At 39.6% G+C, this 15,287-nt stretch overlaps 1 protein-coding gene across 2 annotated transcripts in view; it reads left to right on the top strand.

Annotated features, from left to right (window-relative positions):
• The window catches only part of Atp13a5 (ATPase 13A5), a 117,713-nt gene that overhangs the window by 75,908 nt on the left and 26,518 nt on the right, over window positions 1–15,287 (top strand). For both annotated transcript variants that reach the window (XM_013160389.3, XM_003476950.5), the window contains exons 22-25: window positions 3,157–3,199; window positions 5,209–5,318; window positions 8,832–8,928; window positions 9,700–9,772. In XM_013160389.3, coding sequence (XP_013015843.1) covers window positions 3,157–3,199; window positions 5,209–5,318; window positions 8,832–8,928; window positions 9,700–9,772 — 323 coding nt within the window. The remainder of the gene's footprint in view (window positions 1–3,156; window positions 3,200–5,208; window positions 5,319–8,831; window positions 8,929–9,699; window positions 9,773–15,287) is intronic.

Here is a 15,287-nt window from a genome sequence, read left to right as displayed (position 1 = left end):
TGTGTCTTTTCTCCAACAGCTTTTAGTATTCTGTTTTCATGCTGAATTTATGGGATCTTAGTTACTATATGTCTGGGTGTAGATTTTGTTGGTTATGACTGTTTGGCATTCTATATGCCTCACTCATCTTGTATCTCATTCTTTTCCCATGTTTGGAAAATTTTCTGCTATTGCTTCTGCAAATAGTTTACCAATGTCATTTGCCTTGACTCCTGCATCTTGTTATAACATCTATCAATGTTATATTGTTTCTCTTTGCATCGTCTTGAAACTGTTGCATTGCCATTTAATGCTGTCTTGTTATTTTGAAAAGTTCTGTCCTTTCATGATTGCTAGCCGTGATTCTCTTCTCAAGATCTGAGCTTCTATCCTCAGTTTCATTCAGTTTTGCCAGCTTTTAATAGAATTTTTTTATTTCCTGAATGTCTCTGAATTGTTTTATGCATTCTGCTTCTTTTCTGTATTGTTCATTCAGAGTTTCCATAATCTACCCATGCTCCTGTACTTTTTTAAATTAATGTCTCCTCTAGCTATGCTGAGCAACTCCTTTCTTAAGGTTGTCATTTCTTTCTTTATGTGAGAGATTATTTCTAATCTGATTTCCTCCATAGTCTCATGGATTTGTTCTTTACTTCACTTGCTATCTTTTCTGAAATTTCGGTGTATGACTTCTAATGTCCTCTGTTCCAATGTCTTCTGTACTTGTTCCTGATGGACTAGACATTTGAGATTGCATTTTGCTTTTTCATTTTGTCATTTTCACCTCTTGAGTTAATATTTTGGTCTTTTCAATCCCACTAGTCTTAACTGTCCATTGTGTGTGTCTTAGGGTCCTACTGTGTGGTTGATGTTTGTCCAATTTCTGGGTCCCACAGTGAAGGGGAGGGGCCAGTCAGCTGAATTCCTCCTGCAGGGCCTGTTGGATTAGCGCTACATTCTTCCTAGGCTGACTAGCCTAGGAGTACTGATGTAAGTCAACCCTTAGTTCCTATTGTTACTATGGCTTCAGCTTGTTCCAGGCCACTAGGTCTACCTAGCCAGTGTGTACCTTAGCTGGGACCCCACTGTATCACTGGGAGTCTCATAGGCCCATTTGATTACCTCCAGGGTGGGGAGGTCTTTTTGGCACTCTCCTCAACCCACCTAGTGGTCTCTACATGGCAGATAGACTCACCCACACTCTTGCCAGTCTTGTCAAGGTCCTATGGCTGGGGCATCGGGGAGCTCATTGCTGCTCCTGTTTACCCACCGAGGTTCTCCATTTGAGGAGAAATTTACCACACTGTCACAAGCCTGCTGAGGCCCGCCATGTAGGTGAAAAGTTGCTGAGGCTCCCATCAGGCCACCAAGGTTCTGCAGGTTGTGGGAGGGGTTCCTAGTTATTCATGGGCTGTTGTGCTTTTTGGGTGGGAGGAGAAGGTGACTGAGGATCCCACTTAGCCCTAAGTCTGTGGAGCAAGGAGGGGGTGAGGCTGATGATCTGCAGACTCCTAGGTCCATGGAGTGAGGAGGAGGGGTGAGGTCAACAATCCACTGGCTCCTAGGTCCATGGAGAGAGGCTGGCCCCTAGGTCCATGGTACAAGCTAGATTGAAACTATTCTTTATGAGAAGAGAGCCACTCATTACTTGCTGGGAGTTTTACAGTTTCTTTGTACAGATTTTTAAAAAGAATGAAATGACAAAATTTTAGATAGTTGTTGATAAGTGGTAGGTGAAAGCAGGAGACTTTTACCATGGTATTCTGTTGTCCAAACATTCATAAAGAATCCTTGAACACTGCCTATTAACTCAACTAATGCTTTCAGGTTAACTGACCCATGTCTATAATGACTAGTTCATGCACGTGGTCATTACATGATTTTGGCTGAAGAAAGTAATTTACCTGTCTCAAATTCCAGAGCAATTTTGTCAACTTAAATGCTTAATTCTGAAAAGCTGTATTGGCATAAAGAAAAATTAACTCAGGAAGACATATCCTGCCTTTGTCTGAGCCGACTTCTTAATTCCCTTGTTTTCATTCTTGCACTTTTACAGTGGACAATAGCCATAAGACTGTCCAGATTCTTTTTTCTGAGTAGAAAAATGAAGCATTCCTGGTGTGATATAGAAGGCAGATATGCACTCTCCACACCTGTGGGTGATTATATCATGTCCACGCAAATATCAATGGGGTGATTTTCATCTATACTAGTCTAATGTTAGGTCAAACCATATAAATTTGTCTACATTTTGTCATTTTTGACCCTTTGAAAAGGGTCATTTCTTGTGTTCTTTCTAATAATAAAAATGTGCTATAAGACATTTATTTTTCACCTTGATTTTATAGTTATTTTATTAGTACATGTTTGCAGTGTATAATATTTACATTTCTTGTGTGGGGTTGGCTCACATACATAACACGTTTTAATTTTTTTCATATGCTTCCTGCCTCCTCTGCCTCTTGATCCCTTTCCTACTGAGAAAGATTTACCTCCCTACTTCCTATTATCTATCTTTTAATTTTCCCTTTATAATTTGGGTTTCCAGTTTAATATGTTTTTGAAAAAAGTCCCTGAATATTAGTATTACCATTAATCAACATAAATAATGTATTGCTTACTCATAATAGAAGATAGATTTTGTCTTGCATAAAATTTCCTTGCTCTGGCAATATCTTTAATTGCTAGTCTTCTATTTATAGCTTGCTTGCATATGTATTTGTTATGATAGGGAACATATTACTTCATTGTCACTCTGAAATGCATCCAGGATATTATATCTGTTAAACTGGTTCCTCAGTGTCCCTCATCCTGGTGTCTGAACTTTAAGCTCTGCTAAGAAATGTTGTAGTGGTGACTGAATACTCTTAAACTTGGCCTTGAAGGATATAGTTAAACAACTTTTCTTTGAAGTGTGATTGTTGTCTTTGCCAATGTCCTTGTTCATGCCAGTGCCATTTTAGTGTGATTGATTGAAACAATTTAAATGATGCAATGACATTTTCCCTCTAGGATTATGTCGCTTCACGCCATTTTCCTCAGCCTGGTTGCTCGTGAGTTCACACACACACACATGCACACACACACACAACGCACATATATCACATGTTTAATTATAATGGAAATGATCCCAACGGGGTATTCAGCTATGAATATTTTGTGTTGTTTCCTCTGCAGTTATTATGTGGGCATGTGTGGAGATGGAGCCAATGACTGCGGGGTGAGTAGGAATGACTTCTGCTCCTTTGAGCAGCTCAGTACCCCTTGTGAGGACTCCAAAGTCCCCTGGGGTCTGCCTCTTCATCCCTGTGCCAGCCACTGCTAGATCCCTTTGTTGAGCATCCCTTCCGCTGCCTGAATATGGGGTAGAAGTGGAGAGAAGTACAGTTAAATGGATCAGTACAGCTATTTTTGCAACCTTCCCACTGAGTTTCCTATATTTCAGACTCAGAAGTAACTTGATATAATGAGTTGGTTTCAATCTTCTGTTATCAGTAAAGGAATGGAGAGAATGAATATGCATTGTGCACATGTGTACATATACCAACTCCTCACAATGAATGTTATCATTATGTACTGTGAATGTGGACTTAAAAAATAAGAAAGACGTGGAGGCTCTGGGAAGGAGGTAAAGTTTTTCCCTGAAGGCAAACAACTGATAAAGTCTTCATTTAGAAAAAGCTTGAAACTGATCATAAAAACTTTGAACCTTGTGTAAATTGTATCTATAAAACTTCTACTCTGGGGTTAATTTTTAAAAGTTACCTTTACCAAGAACTCTTAGTGAAATCCTAGAATTCTTAGTTATTTCATATTGTCACACACCCTTAAATGAATGATGCTCATAAGATTCCTTAAGCAGAGTAAAATAATACATATTTTTGATTTTGAGTTCTATGCATGGCTGACACAACAGTCTACTTTGAATGTTGTATGCATAAGTAGATTTTTAGTAGTACAGCTATTTTTGGCAACCCTTAGAACAATAAAACAAGGGAAACACCTCTGAGTTCTCTATATTTCAGACCCAGAAGTAACACTTGCCTTCCACATGCAAGGCTCCTATTTCAATCCCAAGTACCACAAAAGAAAAACAATTGAAGAGATTGGAAAGATCTAAGTGTCTTTTTTACTTTCTTCTTAACTATTCTCTTCTAAGGCCTGTGAAAATTTGTTCATACTGAGATTTATTATAAGTTCTTCTGTGTTGTTTTGTGAGAAGAAGCTAGAGCTGTTTGTTACTCCCTTCTTAAAACCTAGAATGCATACTCATGATTAATTTTATGGACCTAATGCAAAGATATCAAATACTACAAAAGGCATGGTCTCAGCTCCCTAAGGAGTTCATTGCTTGGGAGGATGAAAGAATCATGCATAAAATGAATTCTAGCATATGATAGATGATTTCAAATTATATACTAGTGATATAAAATACAGAAGGAGAAAAGAAAATGAAGGAAATATTCTTTTTATTGAACTTGACTCTACTATACATCAACTATGTTCAGAACTACATAAATATAAAATATCATTTTATGCTCACACAATTTTTCTAGGATTTGGGCTTTTCTGGTCTGTGCACTGACCAGTCTGCTCTATGTACTGTCTGGACAGTGTTAGTCTTGATGAGAAGTGAGCTATCCCTTATTTCAGTGAGGCAATCTGTATGTTTCAGTGAGCCTGAGATAAGTGTGATCTGATCCCTGCCTCCAGTGATGATGCTTTATGTTGCTGTCAGCAGTTAGTTGGTCAGCTAGATGGAATAGAAAAAGGGGGAGATTAGCTCTCTTTCCACATCTGTTGTGAAGACAACCTGGTAAGTGCAAGAACTGAGGGGGTAAAAGTTCCCCAAACAATCTTCATCCAAATTCTGTCATTTTTAAATAGACTTTTGACATACAATACCTTGCCAGAGCTAACAGGTATGGAGATGCATGCACACATATGCATACAGGCACATGCACACACACACACACACACACACACAGATGCACACACCACCACCACCACCTTTCTACCTCTGGATCACTGCTTAGTTGGTGCCTCTTTCACTGGTGACTACGGGTAAGTGAGGCAGACCATTCCAGATGGAATGAAAACATGAACAGAGACACAGAGAAGGATGCATACAGTGTTATGATTCTAGAATACAAAGAACAGCCTCTTCTCTTGGTGATGAAGTAGTGAGACAGAGGCCAGAAAAGGGATGACATGAATGGCTCATTCCAGGCGCTGAAAATGGCTCATGCAGGCATCTCGCTGTCAGAGCAGGAAGCGTCCGTTGCATCCCCCTTCACCTCCAAGACAGCCAACATCGAGTGTGTGCCTCATCTCATCAGGTAAGTCTGTCCTTCCTCTTTCACCCTGTGGGCAGTGGGATCGTTATTTGGCACTGGAAACAGATGGAATTCAGTGCTGACTTAGCCCCAGGGAGTGCAGGTGCATGCTGTTGAAGCACCATGAAGGGGGAGATTGGTACTGAAGGGGAATGCTGGCAAACAAAACAAAACAAAACAAAACAAAACACTACCAAAAAGTGAGTTTCCCTGAGCCCCAAAGAACAAGTGGGTACATCTCATGGACAGCTGACAGCTTGATGTAGTATTTCCAACCCGTTTGCATTTCTTCTACTCTCTTTTCTTTCATTGATGGGTATATACTCAGTTTAGGATGGGCGAGAAAGGCAGAAGAGGGACATTTACTAGATAGTTTTCTCCAGTATTGTAGGTCTCCAAGATGAAAATTAGCAAATACCCAAAACTTTCACATAGACAATATTACAGTTGATTAGGGAAAGGCAAGGAAGTAAGAATAATCTATTTTTCCACTAGAAAACCCTCACTCCCTGCTCATTTCTGCTAGTATTATGCAGTTAACAGTAAAACATTTTAGGTTTTATCTGTTTGTTGTTTCCTGGAGCACCTGGCAGGGCAGCATCATGGTTGGTGGTCTGGAAGTTGTCACTGAATTTTGAATACTGTACAGAAAAAAACAAACATGAAATTCCGTAGAACATCCTGTGGGGCATTAGAATGACCAGGTCATGAAACTGCACACCCTGACTTCATATAAACCAGGCAGCTTGCACACCTACCAGAATCATCAAAGCCATCCCCGCTCCAGGCCCAACATGAATCTACTTCCCAACTCCACATTCCCTGCTTTGAAGGCAGGGACTTGGTCCTTATTATCTGTCATGGAGGCTCAGAAGCTCAGAATGCTTTCTTTAACTCTTTCCTTTCCTTGACCAGTTACCAATCTGGCAGTATGCCTTACTGATTTGCCTTTGTACAGTCTTCCTAAGCCTTTTTCTTACCATCTCAATTGTCTTAACCTTGTTTTGTGTCATGGTGACTATACAGTAATAAGATAGATACTATGATTTCCAATATCAATACAACTCATTTTTAAATGAGCTCTTTTTGAATATTGTTCTTAGAAATATGATGCATAAAGAATGATTATAATATACATAAATATATGCATATAAAATATATGTGTATAATATATATGAACAATCACAGCACAGAGAATCCTGTACCTGATGCATGTTGAGATATGTTCAATAAACTTGCTTAAAATAAATTAATGTCCAGAAAATACAATAGATGGTCCAGTTGTTGGGCGTAAGGAGTTGAGCCAGGTTAGAGGGTTTCAGTGACCAAGCAGTTGAACAGGACTTGTATGCCCAGAATGGAGATAGGAGCTATTATGGCTTGTGTCTAAATGTCCCCCTGAAACATCATGCAGTCACACGTGGGGCTTTTACAGAGGTGGCTAGATTAAGGGTGTGAGGGCTACTTACCCTAACTAACCTGGATGAAATATTAGAGATAGAGCTTCAGTTGTCCATTGTTGCTTTGATACGTTCTGTCCACAATGAACTGTTTCTCCCCTACAATCCCTGTGTGCCATGTCACCTTACCTTAGAGCCAACTGATCATGGTCCGAAACCTCCATAAACTGTCATCCAATAAAACCTTTTCCCCTTTAACTTTGTGTCTCAGTTATTTTGTCTCAGCAATGAGAAAAGTAACTAACCCAGAGGGAATTCTAGATGGAGGAAATGAGAATGGCATGTTTGGAAAGGCTTGTGACTGGACAGTCAGCTGAGGGACTAGTTAGGGCTGAGTGGAATTGTCGGGTGGCAGTTACGGAGGCAGAGCTGGAGATCCAGGAGTGGAAGGCTTACCTAAAGAGAGTGACCTTCCAGATGGTTATTTGAAGTGGCATCCTGGTCATTCCAAAGTGCGGAACTTCAGATCTTCCTCATGCACATGGTCCAATGCATTTATGAATGCAACTTACTGATTTTGTATTTCACAGATTCATAAAAATTAGATACGGGTTAGCTGTGTTAGGCCCACTTTACCCTTTGCTCTCTTTGATGCCTGCTTATTTCTGACTAGAGAACACTCAAGAGGAGCAAGGAGATACACATTTAAATGCGCAAGTCCGGATTCGCAGGTGTGAGACATAATTCGCTTGTTTAGCTCAAGGACCTTAGGGCAGATGTTCTGTCTTACTACTTATTACTGTGCAAAGCACCGCGCCTCCCACTAACCTCGGTACACCTGAGCATTGGAAGGGTGTTTGTGGGACACATGAATAAATGTGTGAACCGCTCAAAATTCATAATCTTGAAAGATAGCAGTAATTTCCAAGGACCACGCAAGCACTCTGTTCATTACTTAGAGTGGTTTTTGTTTTTGTTTGCACTTTACTTCTTTCCTTTGAATCTGGTTGTTATTTTCCTGAAAATACACAAAACTGTAGAGAAAGAATGAAGTCACGATGTTTGTGTCAGACTTGGAAGAAAAATACAGGCTTCACATGCTTGCTAACTTGTCTCCTGTTCCATTCTCTGTGTTGAAAATACATGGCAATGCCTTACGGCCTGTTGGAAAACGTCTGCCCAAGCACCCCAGCCCAATCTCCCAGCTAACTCCCCCACCCTGCCTGAGGCACAGTGGTTAGTAGTTGGCTATGTTTCCCTTTCCTGTCCGTCTGGTTAACAATATATTAAAACAGAGCAAGTGGCCAAGTCAGTTGGACCAAGAAATGAAGTGGAAGTGGTTCTCTCACATACAGATTCATTTCTGCCTGACTAACGCAGGCTGCAGGACCTTCAGGCAGTCTGCTTCCTTCTGGCTGTCACCACCCAAAAGACCTTAAGAGAGTAACAACTCACATGAAACTTTTGAAATATGGGAAGTATCTACTTTCAAAGCTGCAGTTCTCAAATGCATTCTTGATCGCTTGATCTCCACACCAGCTCAGGTTACTACCTTGGGTACTTCCTGAATTACCAAGGGTAACAAAACTTATTCCTTCTCAAATGTTGGAATTGCAGCCATGCTTCCTACAATGTGAGATCACCAAGCATCCTTTAGTCTCATGTCTCGAAAGACCTCTGAAACGCACACAGAAATTTTCAGGAAGCATGTGTTAACTTCAAGTCACAATCAAGCCAATGCTGGACATTTTGCATCTATCTTATTGTTGCACTGTGTTTATAATATACCTGGTAATCTGCTTTCTTCAAGAAAGGAATCATGCTTGATTCACTTACATTATCCATGACATTTAGTATTCTGCTATCACCTTGTAAGACCTACATAAAAGTGAATCAAGAATCAGGCAGGGAGCTGATGGCTGAAGGAGAGAATACAGGAGCAAATGACTGATAGCCTAAGCAGTTGAGAGGATGAATCAATGATACAATGAATGCATATCAATAGGCTAGTAAAAATCAAACTCCTTTGGAATATAGAAAAGACTATTATGCATTTAATACATAACAAAATGCATTTTATTTATGCATTTATGTATTTGTTATTTTTTTCAAACAGAGAAGGCCGAGCTGCTCTGGTTTCATCCTTTGGAGTGTTTAAATACTTGACCATGTATGGAATAGTCCAGTTTATTGGAATATTACTACTCTATTGGGTATGAACAAAAATCACTTCTTTTCAGTTCTCATTATATTTAGATCCATGCTTCATTCTTGGGGGTGTGGCTTTGATACAGCATTTTATGTCTTGCAATAGATGACATTTCTTGAATTAGATGCCTATGTGCTGGGGAACCTAGTATAATGATGCATCAAGTGTGAAGGTAAATATTAGTAGATATGGATTCGTCTCCTATGGTGTTATTTTGCTCTGGATAGCCTGAGACTCTTGGCCTCTCTAAGCCCAGTTTCTTCCCCTGGAGTGTAAAGAGAGTTTCAAAGCAGCCTAAATATAACTCAGCAGGAAGTGGATCAATCTCCAACTGTGGAATATTTGTGATAAAAGACTGAGAACAGGTTAAAAGGAAGAGAAATTATTGGATTTGATTTTGAAGGACTAGAATATTAAAAATGTCTCATACTGGAGATTTATTCCTGAATCATTCACTTAAACAGATGAACATACAGTTGGGAAAAGATGATTAATATTTTAATCCTGGAAAATTCTTAAAATTCAGTGATAATAAGCATGCAATTCCACAATGACTTACTCATTTCTAAGATGGAATTAATTCAAATAATAGAAAATAGTGATCCAATTTCATTCCATTCAATGAGATGCCAAGGATTTGAGTTATGTAATTTCTTCCTAGAAAGGTGAGAAAAATACTAGTTGCCTTCTAACTGCTTTGAAAAGAATGTTGGAAATGATAAAAATGCTTCCATGTCAGAAGTCACACTTATATTTACCTTTCTTTCTTTTTCAGCAACTACAAATCTTTGGGAATTACCAGTATCTCATGCAAGATATAGCCATTACTTTGATGGTCTGTTTAACAAGTAAGACTTTTAGCAAAGAAAAGTGTTCATTTTTATCTGTAAAAGTCTACAAATGCATCAATAAGAGCTTCTGAGAAAATGGTACTCTAATTGCTGAAACCTTATTGTCTCTGAATTTTTTAAAGTGGTGCTGGGAATGGGTTGAAGTTTGAAATCCCAACTTTTCAGGAAAATGTCCCTGATAAGAACTAGGTCTTAGCCTCAAAAACTTGTCAACATATTCAGTGTATCCTGTGCTCTTTGTAGTTTGTGTCTTGTGCATAGAAAAATGAATAAGAGATGGGTTTTTGTAAAACCTAAAGGTCACTTTCCATTATTCAGCTATGCTTCATATTGACATAAAACTTGGTCTTTGCTGGGTCTTTGCCGTGTGAGAACAAATTCTAATATTTTGTTCTAGTGAAATTCTCTTAAAAGCAAGGTTTGGCTTACATCAACCATTGCTTATTTCCTTCCTTTGAGATGACATTGATAAAATATTTCCAATCAAGGAATTCGGGTCTTGATATTAACTCTTAATAAGTGAAAAGGTTACTGCCTCAACAGAAAATAAAGAAAAAGAATGTCATTGTCATCTCCTTTTTTTGGTCTAACAATGGAGTGCTATGAAAAATAACAGATAAAACATCAGCCACTGCAAGCTATTAATAACCTTGAGAATTTCATGTAGCAACTTAAAACATGAAACTGGTATTGAAGTCATTTATTACATAAAACCAGTGACAGGACTTACCAGTATCACAGATGTAAGCAATATCAATTTTGATTATTAGGGTTGGGATGTCTCTTTATAGCCTATTAAATATTTTTCTACATGTTATTGCTATTCATATGGCTGGACAATTTTGAATCAGTGATGTTTCATCTATGATGTTTGATATTTTGAAGCAATTTACATGATTTGTTTGTGAATGATGGTGAAAAGCCAAAGGAAAACTAGAAATTTTCAAGAACTAAGCTATCCCACAGTGGCACAAGAATGATGTCATGGCCCTCCATCACCATGCCCTGCTCTGTGACCTTTGCTGGAAAGTTACTTAAGAAATAAATAATTTTCTAATGTGAAATGTTTTTGTAAAGTCCTGGAGATCAGGGGGGAAATGGTGCCTAAGGAATATAAATTACTATGCAGCTTACCCTAAGCATTCCTAGCAAGTTGAGTGACCTTCCACTGGACCTCTTCTCTTTGTCTTCTTTTGAGAAGGCTGGTTAGCATTGGAAATACTTGAAATACATCAGAATGGATTCAGGTATACTGGTGCCCCTAGAAACTCCAAAACTTGAGCATCAGTTCTGGTCTTGTCTCAGAATTGTTTGATGACCTGGAGCAGGTGTTCTAAGATTTTACACACTTAATTTCTTGATATTGGTTATTGGTAGTGGAGCCATGGTGATAGTCTGTTGACCGTCGTGCTGCCTGGTCACTCTTGAATGATCCATCATTCAGCATGGACTCAATGAGTGGTAGGATAACCCAGAGCAGGGTTGCGATGATCTCTAGCGGAAGATAGCCTTAGGAGGGGGGAGATCTAAAACATAATGTCCCATCAGAATGGCAGCACTTTATCTAGTTAGAAACCCTGTAGCTGGCTTGGAAGGTGGGAAGAGCTCTGAGGAGGTGGGTGAAGGTGAGAGCAGAAGCAGGAAATGGGTGTTTTTGTTTGCTCATTATCCTCTGACTTCAAACATGGTTTTCTCACCCTGCACACTCAGTCATCCCAAAGGCAGATTAGTTTCTGGACAATTCGAGGGATTAAAATTATCTCATCCTTTGCTATGAAAAACCCCAGTATCATAAAGTAATATTGCACATTTATATCTAATTCAAAGCTTTTCTTTCTGTAGATCAAGCCTGATCTATGGCTTGCAGCAAGCAGTGGGAGTGAAAGGAAATGCAGTATCTGAATTCCCTCATGTCACACATTCTCCAACCCCGTTCTAGGGAATACAAACGAGAAGAGAGTATTTGTAACTTAACTGAGGGTTCATGAGAGGCCCTAATATGACAGAGGCCTTAATATAGCAGGCATCTGAACTCAGGTGATCTGTACAGGCTCACTTCAGGGCTTCCCTGTGGAATGGTCTAGATGATAGCTCCCTGCCAGGGCTTCTGCTCTTCCCTCTGACCCCTCAGGAATATTTTCTGCAGCTGTCTAGCTGCTTAAAGTCTAGCAGTTCACACCACTGGGCACTGCTACCAGAATCGCTCTACTTTCCTGGCTTCTACTTGACCTACCAACTGTAGTGTTGTAGCTTCCTCTTTCTTCTTGCTGCTTTTTCTCTTCCCACCGTATTAAAGTAGGGAAGCAGTGATAAAAGCTATCTGCTTCTCCCCAAACAATCCCCAGTCTCACATACAGTGGTTCTTATGACTTTCCTTTATTGAGCTGTGGCAATGCAAGAAGAAAATAATAGTTCATGCTACTCCTAACAATTCCCATTAAAGAATCCTTTGAGAATCTCTGTAGTTTTCTTTTGGGGCGTCAATACATAGACAATTGAGATGGAGGAGTCATGCATATTGCTGAAGGACAAACGTGGATCTCTCTTATAAATTAGTGAAGATGTCGTGATCATCTCTCTTCACAATAAATTGGACTTACCATTTACTGTTCTCAAATGTGAGGCTTGCAAAACTCTTCTCAAACAGGAAAAACACAATTCAACATCCTGTTACATTAATGTTCTTTTCTTACTCTGTGTTGTACATACAGGTGCATAAAAAGGCTGATAGCTAAAGTTTTGGGTTTAATGAGAGATATACATAGATGAATGACACACAAATCCTAATTACTGAATAGTAGAAAATACCAGATGCTCTGGAAGTTCAGAGTAAGGAGACATTGCTTTTTGAATGAGGAAGATATAGTAATGGAGAAAGGAGAAAGGTAGGGATAACTTCCTGGAATAAGTAATACCCTCACTTATATAGAAAGGATGGATAGATCTCAGAAATTTGCTGAAAGGGCATTTCAAGAAGAGGGAAGCAGCCTGAGCAATTGAGTTGCTAAATATGAGGTATGAGCTTTTCAATTCGACCACACTGCAGCTATGTGGAAATAAGCAGTAGGAGACACGGACACTGTTTGTAAAGGTGAGGTGGTCCAGTCACAGAGAGTTCTGACGGCCAGGCTGAGATCTGTGCCCATTCATCTGCAGCCCTTGGGAGTCACTGGCAATTAGATGTGACCACTGTCAAATGACTCTCATCAAAGCTCCTTGCTTCTCAGGTTTTCAGGTAAAGACATCGTACTTAGAAAAGACAATACTATCACATATGAAATTAATTTACTTACCTGCTTTGTTCCCATATTTTTAAGGCAACAAAAGCAGCTAAAGAGGTATAATGCTTTAAAGAGAAAAATCTAGAAGAAAAACACAATAAAGTCAGGAGGAAGTCAGTTAATTAGGAAAATACATATCTTGAAGTCCAGTTTAACCTTCTCTGAGTAGCAGCCATCTCGAAGATTTGTGCTAACATCTCTGTCCTCTTTGATAAGAGCCACTTGAGTTAGATCAAGAAAATAAAGGAGGAAACAAATGAAAATATAATTCTCAAAAAAGAAGAGAAGAGAAAGGCTAAAGCACCTGGGCGGTAGGAAGAACAGGGTACAAATGACCCCTTCCCAAACCAAATCACTTTGTTTATTTCCAATTATCTTTATGCCCTCTTCTTTTTTTCTCATTGTTATAATTTTCATCTGATTTCTACCCCTTTGTCTTACAAATGTCTCCCCAAAGTGATGCTGGAGTGAGACTCCATAGCCTTTCTGTTTGTTCCCTATAGTTAATGAACTCAGTCTTTTATTTTCCATTTGCCAGTATTTGGGAGAGAAAAATTATTGATTTAATTTTGGTGTGATACCAACTTCTAGGACACTGTTTTTATGAAAGAAGGGGCCTTTGTACAATTCAGCTTTATTTCAGTCAAATACTCCACAAGAGGAGACAATATTCAGGGAAGGAGGCGTGCCAGGAAACTTCTTCCTTACGTAAATACACCTCTTACTCAAATCCCATCAGTGTTTCACTGAGTCTGAACCTTTTCTGGTTAGAACTCCTCGGAGAATCTGGTGGAAGATATAGATCTTTCCACTTCATAAATCTCAGTCTGCACACTTAAGAATTTTGCATTCAGCTAGGTGGGTTTATGGGCCTCTGGATGTTTGAATTACGTGATTTGCAGTGTGCACAATATAAAGTAAATCAACTACCAGACCCTCAAATGATGCTGAGCAATTCAAAATTATACTTCGAGAGAAGAATTTGAAATGGCAAATTCCTCCCAGATAGTAGGCCCTGTGCTAAGGTTAGTGTGGACCAAAAAGCAGAAGGAGCAGGGTTTCTCTTTCAGGACACTCACATTCTGCACAGGGCACATGTAAGTAACCAGATTGAATTGCACTCTAGCAGCAATAGGACGGATGTGCTATGGGGTTCAGAGGAGGGGATGATTCTACTGAATAAAACAGAGTATTTCACAAATTTGCTTTCCTCTGCACACAATGTGATGACACGTATCCTTGTCATTTTCAGGAAATCTGGATAATTTAGAGAAGTTCTTCTGGCTATGGACAAACAGTATTTCAGGGTTCCTCACTGTGTTCCCTTGGTACAGGAAGCCCATAGCCATGCAGAATGCTGTAGCGTGGAGAACATGGGACTCTGTGGTCAGACAGGCATCATCATTCTGTGAGCTGCTCAGGGTCTTCAGGTGGAAGACTCCACCTCTGAGGGCCTCAGTTTCTCCTTCTGTAAAATGTATCCCTTTTCCATTGCTTTCTAAGGAAATGCAAATAATGTCCCTGAAACACTTGGCACACTGTGTGGAACCTAATAGGTGCCCTAAGGTGTGGTCATGATTTTTATATTTATTTATGGCTGGAAATACAGACTCCTTGTTAGAATTAGTAGAAGTCTCTAATGTGAAAGAAGTGAAAGTACCCTGGGTAAGGACACCGACGGGCTACGGCCACGGTAATGCTGCATAGCAATGCACTCCTAACCTTAGCAGTTTATTCCAAGTTCCCTGCACTCATGGGCCTAAACTGACTGTCATTCAGTTGATCTAGGCTGCTCATCCAAGCTGCTCTGTGTGGGGATATAGATCATGTGGTATTAGTCAAGCTATGAAGTTTGTTTTGGCTCTATCTATGTGTTACATTCTAGAAGCAGAGTCAATAGGCCAACAGGGCGTACTTTCACTGAGAATCACAGAGAGCAAGACAACTGATGAAGGGATGCTTGAAACCAACACTATCATCTCCTTGGCCAGAACCACATAGTGAAGCCCAGATAACTCCAGTTCTGTGAAGCCAATAATTTAGCCGAACACAGTTCTGGTATAAAAACAAACAAAACAGAAGGCCATAAACTAAGGGAGGATGTATGAGAGAGACGAGTGATGAAGCAGAGGCCAGAGATGTGATTACACCCTCTTCTGGACTCATGGCTCCTTCCTGAGCTCTCAGACACGTTGGTTTTGAATACTGGGGTGCCAAGAGAAGAATGCACT

Source organism: Cavia porcellus, unplaced genomic scaffold, assembly GCF_034190915.1.
Source record: "Cavia porcellus strain 051 isolate PalLab524CR breed Dunkin Hartley unplaced genomic scaffold, mCavPor4.1 scaffold_14, whole genome shotgun sequence".
Taxonomy (NCBI): domain Eukaryota; kingdom Metazoa; phylum Chordata; class Mammalia; order Rodentia; family Caviidae; genus Cavia; species Cavia porcellus.
This window is presented reverse-complemented; position numbering and strand designations above follow the sequence as displayed.